Source organism: Electrophorus electricus, chromosome 25, assembly GCF_013358815.1.
Source record: "Electrophorus electricus isolate fEleEle1 chromosome 25, fEleEle1.pri, whole genome shotgun sequence".
Lineage (NCBI taxonomy): Eukaryota > Metazoa > Chordata > Actinopteri > Gymnotiformes > Gymnotidae > Electrophorus > Electrophorus electricus.
Genome location: NC_049559.1, coordinates 9138949 through 9147989, shown reverse-complemented (window position 1 = coordinate 9147989; position 9041 = coordinate 9138949). Strand labels below are relative to the sequence as shown.

The 9041-nt window shown below is 45.0% G+C and overlaps 1 protein-coding gene across 1 annotated transcript; it reads right to left on the bottom strand.

The window, feature by feature from the left end:
- Positions 1 to 2576: 2576 nt before the first annotated feature.
- Positions 2577 to 8836, bottom strand: me3 (malic enzyme 3, NADP(+)-dependent, mitochondrial). The gene is given in 17 exon segments (XM_035522756.1): positions 2577 to 3671; positions 4024 to 4122; positions 4294 to 4467; positions 4600 to 4742; positions 4830 to 4854; positions 4856 to 4936; positions 5200 to 5313; positions 5474 to 5554; positions 5556 to 5572; positions 5693 to 5802; positions 5884 to 5987; positions 6388 to 6549; positions 6649 to 6724; positions 6899 to 7048; positions 7172 to 7305; positions 8128 to 8351; positions 8686 to 8836. Coding segments are annotated over 16 exon segments (1851 nt in total). The 5' UTR covers positions 8347 to 8351; positions 8686 to 8836; the 3' UTR covers positions 2577 to 3509.
- Positions 8837 to 9041: the final 205 nt, after the last annotated feature.

The window sequence follows — 9041 nt, the reverse complement described above, 5'->3', positions numbered from 1 at the left end:
CACATTATCACATTCATTCTTGTGAATGGGGCCAAACGGTGATGAGAGATATAAATTGACTATTTTGTGAATGCAGACCATGCCTTCTTCACCTCTAGAACAGAGGTGATTGTGGGAGTATAAGGGGAGGAGATCTTGGGTGAACTTTGGGCCAGAGTTCTGTATGGTCTCCATAGGTGGGAGAGGCCAACCTCAAAAGCTACAGGTTATAACTGGGACATCTGCTGGTGGGATTTTATGAGGTTTTGTACCTGGGTCCTGATGTAACTGGAGAGCCAGTATGTGAGGCGGTAGATAATGTGATCTGGGCTGCAGCGCTGATCTTGAAAGAGTGGCAGTTTGAGTGAGTCCACGCAGGAGATGGTGTACCAGAAGCTAGAGGAGAATTCTGACCACGGAAAGAAACCAAAAGATGCGAGGAGAAAGAGGCCTTGATGGTGATTGAGGTAATGATTGCAATCATGGCTTTTGAGGTGTAGATCAATTTGCAAATGGCAGGCAGAGAACAATGGAGAACTGGTGATGAACTCGATCAGTGAGGGCATGAGGGAATCGGAGCACCCTTTGTTAATGGAACTGACAGTAACTTATCAGAGTGAATGAGGAGGAACTGCCTGGACCAATGAAGCAACAACACGATAAAGCTCCCAAGAGGTGGAAAGGTCACCAGAACCATCTGCCAAAACAAAAAAAAAAACTTCACAGGCCAAAGGGAAGTGCACCAGCAGACAGAGGAGGTGCTAAAACTGCGTCTACATGAGACCGGCGTATCCCAGGAAGCCGAAACGTGCAGGGCAAGGCAGTAGGAGATGAATGTCTAGCCCTTCTTTGGGGGATGATGCAAATGTCATATTTGAGGTGACCGAGGAGGGAGAGGAGCTGGAGTTTAGCACACTGCACCATGGTCAAAACTGGACAAGGTAAAGGTTACGCAGTCGACTTTATCCATATGGAGGCACGTGTGGACTGTGTCAAGAAAGATGCAGAGATTTAAATCAGATGGTAGAGATCATGGTTATTCCAGGGAGATTGGGACCCCAAGGTGGTGGAAGGGAGACAATTTGGTAGATAGACACTGGGCAGGGGGAAGGAGGAAAGTTGATGGTGAGGAAGTCATCCAGAGGATGAAGAATGAAGGGAAGTCATTGAATGTTCAAGAGGATTGAACAAAAGGCCTCAGCCAGGGTATCAAACAATCTTGGGGCTGCTTCAGTAGCTGAATACAAAGTGCACAGCAAAATAAAATTCGTTTTCTCAACATGAACAGATACCAAAAATCAGGGTGGACAGGAAGGGCCTTGAATTCAGAAGCAATGTCTGCTTAGGCAAGCCATATCTCACACCCCTCGGGATATGATGGTTGCAAAGCAGAGGGAGTAGTCAGGACCAGGCATGAGAATGTCGATAGAGGTCTCAGAGGACCCATGAGGCACAAAAAGATGTGTTGCTTCTTGCCAGTTCTTTTGGGAAGGGGGGTGTAGCCGTAAAACGAACGTTCTGTTGATGACCTTTCAGTAATTACCATGTGTCTTGTTCCCATAAGTGAGTCTGTGTGGTTGTCAGGCCCTTCTGCCCAGCAGGCTGAGTAGCTGATGTCACCATACAGGAAGCAGCCATGTTCAGCCTGGCAGACACTCCTAAACACAGCTGCTCTTCTCCCCACCTAGTTCTACCTAACCAGTCAATAAACAGTAAAGCAGAAAGGAGTGCCATACAATTGTTGAATAGAATTCCATATTCAATCAGCTTGATCTTGCAAACTATAAAATGATTAAATAATACAGATGTTCTTGTAGCTTGAATATTAATGTCTTATGAAATTTTCTGTTTGTAGAAATCTTGCAGCATGTACTATATATTTATTTGCCTTTGATGGTCATATCCAACTGTCCAACAATGAGGCTTGTTTGCCTCTTTCTGTGTAGCATTCCTACATCTTTAATGACAGAGCTGTAACATCGCCCGCACGTGCCCAGACTGCCCCTTTACCTGTATGAGCTGAGTCGCACTGCAGCCAGCACCCACCTGGTTGGCAGGCCCAGAGTTTTACACACAGCCTCTGCCAGCTTCAGCCTGCCCACAGGTGAGTGCTACTTAGCGTTACAGCCAGAATTACACTGTATAGAGGCTAATTCAGTGAATGTAGCTGGTCAGCTTCCATGTCTGTAGATTTTGAACGTGGCACGCCCTTCCGTTTTTACACAGGACTAGACAGCTGAACCACATGCCCTGAAGTCACTTAATTCCACAGGGATCAGACACTTTAAAGGTTCTTAAGGGGACTAAATCATGTCTCATCACAACAGCTCTTCTTAAGGGGACTAAATCATGTCTCATCACAACAGCTCTCGAGGCCCATTGGAGGCACAAGTGTTGAAGCCCAGATGCAGATACGTGGACGAGCAAGACTTCATGAAGTACTCTACTGAAGTGGACTGGAAAGTTAGAATGTTTAAAAGGTAAATGCTGAGAAGGTGCTCAGTATAACTGGTAGACTACAGAGCAGTTTCTTAAGTGTTGGTTCTTACCGTATTCCTCCTTTTCTCCAATAATCTAAATCACACACATACATGGAATGGATTTGCTTTTAAATTGTTTATTTATTTAAAAGTTCCCCTTTGCTGAACATGTGAAAATAGACTTTGTTTACAGTGCTCAATCAATTTATGAATGACGATAGCAACAATTCTCCAGACACTAAGCACTGAACAATTTGCTAGCTACCACTGAAAATGAGGGTGGCCCAGACAGGTAGTCATGCTTTGTAGTTAGCACAGTATTGTCTGCTTTTGATGTGTTTGACACAATGTCCTTTGGCAAAATCCGTACGAGACAACACAGGAGTCTTAAAAACACAGCAAAAAAATAATAATAAAAGAGGAAACCTGCTTACAGTATTCAAGAATGATGCCATCTTATAAATAAAACTAGAGAAACATCCAATTTGTTGCAGGCAGTTCTTAAGATCCTACTAACAGAAATGGTATAAAAAGAACCTCTCACTAAATTGATAGCTGCATGATTGCAGCATGAATCAGTAATGGAATCAAAGGAGTGTTTAAAACCAGATATTTTGGCTTGGAGCGCACTCATAAGTGTAAAGCAAATCCTGGAGTGACAAAATCTATTCATAAAAGCTACACAAGAATAATTTGGCTGTTGGCTAGACAACAGTGGATTGCGGTAGTTTTTTTTTTTTTAACCTGTATTTACAGCCATCCTTCCAATGATCCTTCAACACCCACATCTGCAGCACAGCCATGTGACCAATCAGATGAACTGCAGTCTTTGGCATCTGTGGGCAGAGGCAATGTCTTAAGAGCAGGAAGGTCTACTTTTAACTTACCAAAAATCTAACAATGGAGAAATTGGTTGAACACTGAATTCAAAGGCAAAAAGACTGAAATGACTGGCATGTCAGGAGGAGCAGATGGGCAAGGCAAGGTGGCGTTTTGTGGATCTCTCCAAGAGAGGAGGATACGGGGGGGGGGGGGGGGGGGGGTAAGCAGCTACACATCCTGGACCTTCATGGCTTCCTTGGGCCATGTATAAGAGTCCAGTGTGAAGGAGTCATAGTCTGAATTGTAGACATGAGACAACACAAAGGCTTCTTTATCCTTGGGCTCTGGATACCAAGCAGCAATGCCGTGTTCGTAGGCGTAGTCCACGATCTGAGAGAAGAAGAGATGAAGACAAAGTCATTCGCAGGAAGTCAGAGAAATGAGAACCTGAACCGTTTAGACAATGGAAGGAGAGAGGTCGACTAAACTTGGATATCAGGTTATACATAGAAGCCTAAATAATTCGATCGACCGTCTGGCCTGACACTCCTCAACCTAGTTTACAATCGAGACCAGTGCCTTAATATAGCTCCCTATAATTTCACCATCTTTATGGGCACTAAGATGAAGGTGTACATGCACACATACGTGCACATATGTACACACTGCTCAACAGCACTATACAATATACTCAACTGCTGGCCTTGTTTAAACAGGACATCACAGGGAATTAGTCACTAACCTTCATGGCAATTTTAAAGGACACTTCTCTGATTGAGCCAAGAGGAGGATACAGTCTTCCCTCAGCTAGGTGCTCCTCTGTGACCATGTCAGCTATTGCCTGATATACACATCAGAACATTTGTGAGACACAGGCTTACCACCTCTGTAAAAATGGGACAGATTACAGAGAGTTCTAGGAACTGAAACTAGAGCAGGTATGGTACATTTATCATTCTAAAGTTCTCTGCGGTGTTATCAGTGTGATCAGTGTGTGAACATGAATGCTTACCTCTGCTGTGGTGAGGAAAATGTCATCGGATATGTGGCGCACCCCACAGGTGATGATCCCCAGTGCCACCCCAGGGAACACGTAGGCATTGTTGCCCTGGCCTGGGTGGAAGGTACGGCCATCCGCGAGGGTCACCTTCTTGAAGGGGCTTCCACTGGCAAAGATACCACGACCCTGAGACAGGCACACACACACACACACACACACGCACGCACGCACGCGCACACGCACGCACGGTCGTATTCATGAGGCAGCGGAGGAGTGCAGACTCAAAGGGAGCATAAAAGCTGGCTGGTGTCATGTTACCTGCGTCACCGTGTAGCACTGTTCCGCTGTGCACTCTGCCTTGCTGGTGGGATTGCTGAGGGCAAAGACGATGGGCCTCTCATTGAAGGAGGCCATGTCCTTGAGGATCTTTTCTGTAAACGCACCACCAATGGCTGCCACGCCTGCAAAGAGAGAAACCGATGAACACGATTAAATAATACATTTATGTTTTGGTAACTACAATTGATCACTGTACTCCTGTAAATTACCAATGATAGCTGTTGGTTTGATGGTCCTGCACCACCTCCTCCAAGGTCTTTATTTGGGGGTGATCATGGGCAAACTCTTCCTTTTCATGATTCAGGTGACCTCTACCCTGAAGATCACATGGCAAAAAGACAACGTTTGACATGCTCTGTATGTAGTGTATACAGAACCAACTCCTGTCCTCGCAAAACTGTTCTAACATGTCATTCAAGACTGGAGGAACATACATTATTTGCGACTCATGCAATTACATTCTGCACTCTAATCAAGTCATCACGAACAGCCATTTCCAGGTATTGCGTAGGAGGATAGTCGCATCTTAGCACAATTATAACACGTACACCCACAGGTTAGTTAGCAGTTAACCATTACCTTCACAATAAGGCCTTTAGAGTCCACCATCCAGATCTTCTTGACAGCATCAGTGTGCGACACTCCCTCCTTCGCCATAGCCATGATTAGTAGGTGAGCAATGCCCAAAGCAGCCTGATCACATGATTAACAACAACTAATGAAATATCCCGCTTCATGAGCCAAAAACAGACTAAGCTTCAAACAATGCACAATTTGGAGTTGTTTCTCATGGGAGTGCAGAGTGACATATGAACAATAGGTCAATAAGAAGACAGACGGTCCTAAACACTACCTCTCCTGCTCCCTGGAACACAAATTTGTGATCGGACAGTTATTTTTGGTGAGCTTCAGAGCAGCGAGAAACACCTGCAACAAGCCACTGATGCTGTGCCTGAAAATGAGACATTTTATTTATTTACAGCCAAATTCCAAATTAACCACCAAATAGGAGACTGAACTCAGGACCAAATTCTGGATTGTATTTATTGTTCTCTCTGGCACTCATATCTACCTTGTATATCATCGTTGAAAGTGCAATAACGGTTGCGGTACTTGCTAAGAATGCGGAAAGCATTGTTGTTGGCAAAGTCTTCAAACTGAATCAGACAGTTCATGCCATACCTGCAACTCAGACCAGTGTTAATCATTAATAAAAGTTATCAGCTTTAACACCCAACAGACTTAATACCCTTAAACACTCACTTGTCTGTAACAGCCTGCATGAACTCATCGATGAGGTCATCATATTCTTTCCCTCTCACCCTTTTGTGTTTCAGCCCAATGTACAAGGGGTCATTCAAGAGCGTCTTAGAGAAGAGAAAGTAAATGAAGCAAGCATGTTCTACTTTCTCCACAGGCAGGAACGGGTAAGGAGACTGCATCAAAACATGCAACTGTTCTTGGCTGACCATACCCAAATTAACAGAGAACAGATTCAGAAAATGGGCTGAAATTAAATCAACCCAGTCAGTACAATGAAACAGAAAATTATGGGCAGACAACATGAAGACATTGGCAGGAAAGACCTCTGATTTAACCCAGGGCAGTTTTATCCATGACACAGCAGGTTCTCACCATTGCATTTTGCAACAACTGGCAAATCGTCATTGTTTTTTTGTTTATGTCAAGCAGCCCAAACTTGTTACCCACACCTAAATGAAACGGAGGCTGACCCATTACAGTGCTGAACGCAGGAGTGTGGTGTACCTCGTTATCAGTGCCCACATCCAGCAGCACAGGCAGGCATTGCTGAGGGTGCACTCCTCCACATGCTGTGTACAGAGCCAGCTTGCCCACTGGGATGCCCATTCCGTAACTGCCCAGGTCACCCAGTCCCAGGATCCTCTCACCATCAGTCACCACTACGGCCTGACAGCACACATAGACAGACACAGAAAATCCATATGAAATCCTTCAAGATCCCACACCACATCTCTGCAAGCGTTCGTGCTAGGTTAAGCCACACACCTTGATGTTCTCCTCTGGCCATGAGTTTAGCATGGTGGCAATGTGGCCTCTGTCATGAATGGTGATAAACAATCCTCTGAGGGGAAATAAACAGGAGCCAATTTTCAGTCTAACTCCCACTGTAACAGTCTTTTAGTTAAAACAAATTTAAAGCTGTGTCTGGAATACAGGAAAAAAGGTTTTATACACATGAAAAGTATGTCAGTATCAGCGGATTTTGGCACATGTGCGTTTCTGGAATGTGCCTGACCGTGGTCTCCTGAACGCCAGGCCATACTGCTGGCAGGCTAGGCCTACAGTGGGAGTGTAAACTATAGGCATGAACTCCTCAATGTCAGAGGTCAACACACGATAGAAGAGCTTCTCATTCCTGTCTTGCAGGGTCATCAGCAAGATATACCTGTGAAAGGAAGTGTGAGGGGTAGAGAGAGAGGTGTAGAGTTTGAGTGTGTTTTCTCTCTGTTAAAAAATTTCTACAGATAATACAGTTCCATTGAAAACTGAAGTGGAAACTGAATATTACTTGTCGAGGGGGTTGGTGCGCGTCTCATAGCTTTTCATGACTCGGAGCACCTGGACGTCCTGGGAGAGAAAGCATGGCGGCAGAAGGCCGTGGATGCCCAGCTGGAGCCTCTCCTCCAGAGTAAAGGCCATGCCCTGTGGATCCAGCAACACATCCTAATGAAACGCCACTGCAAACAAACTTATAGTTGGCACAAATCAGACCATCATCTCATTTAAATAAGGGAACTTGCAAAGTATACTGGACAGCCTAGTAGTTAGCAGGCATGCTTCCAGCAGGGAGAACGGACACGCCACATGTTGGGCCTATTTATTTCTGACCAATGGATATGCTGAGGGACGACCCCTCCCCCATCATGCTGCCTGCTCTCTGGTGCTCTGTTTTTGCGCTTTCCTTCTCTCTGTGGACCCAACTATCCTCATTTTCAATTCTTTCCATATCCTGAAAAAAAAAATTTCTCACTCGCCACCTCCAACCTCTAAAAGCAGGATGCCAAGTGCAGGAGAGAGCATTTCTAAGTGGACATAAACTTCATGACACAGTCATACTGCTTTGCAAAACACAGAGTCATATCCTGCATTGCAGCTCCTTCATTTCAACAAAGGCTACACTGTAGATTAACAACACATTAAGTACCATTAATAAGCACACTACCCCACACTGTAGATCAGCATATGGGAATCTGGCTCTCTGAGAAAAATGAGTTTTATGCCATTCAAGAACTACCTTCCCCTGTCTACTGACATCACTTGTCTTATCAGCATGGAACTTTGATATTGCAATTATACCGCAGCTTTGTAAGGCGAATTCAGTTACGCAAAAATATCTGCCAAAGGTTGCACGTCCTCGCCATGATCTCAATCCTTGTTCTTTAATGCACAGCTAAAATTCCCCCCACCTGCCAAACAGAGCATCAACAGCCCCTAACCCCCCGTTGTAAAGATACTAGGTGATACCTTGTTGAGGTGGGGGTTTCTTGTGATATCATAACCTCGCTTTTTGGTGCTGAGGCTGGGATGGGAGTTCGCCCCCGAGTGACACCCTCTAAGAGCGCCAGTGAGAGGGCCGTGGACCCTGCGCCCCACAGGGAGAGATGAAAGGCTGCCCAGCACTCGAATGGCGCTGGTAGTCCTTTTGCACAGCAACAGCACACTCTTGTCAGAGAGAAAGTTCATGGTTCCTATAACAGAAAGACGGGGGCGGGGGTAATATATGTATCGGGATTTGGGCGTACATGATCGTGCAACAAAAGGTTATGCATTCAGTAGAGATGCTACCTTACGAGTTCAGCCAGTTCGTCTTAAACTGGACCATCAAGTAAATAACATCGGGCGTCACTTTTATATGCAAATTATCTAGTTTAGCTATCTACTTGAAAGAAGAAAAAAAAAACTTTAGCTAACTATGCGTCTCGTAATTCACAGCGAAATAAGGAAGCTAAGATAAGCTAAGCTAAGCTAGCTGTGGGCTTTAGAGCCAGCGCCAAACACAGCCACTGAAAAACGAAGAAATACCTGAAGAAATTCAGATGCCTTGCTTCGCTCCAGTATAAACAGCTTCACACCGCATGTGATGTTGACGGAGGTCTGCCTCTGGTCAGACTGGTGTCGTAATCCGTGGAAACAGCTGATTCAAGCTGGTTTGACATTGACACCTTCACTTCCTAATACTCCAAACTCGGACAGCCTTTTCCTCGGGCAGATCCAATCGGAGTGAATCCAGTCCTGGTGAGCTAACTAGCTAGGGTAGGCTATCAGTCCTTTGTTTGCACACCTACAAAGGAAAGCTTTGACAAAAAAAGCAGATAATACCGCCCTTGATGGAATTAAACTATCAATTTACCAAGGACAGGTATCGTTTATCGACTGAT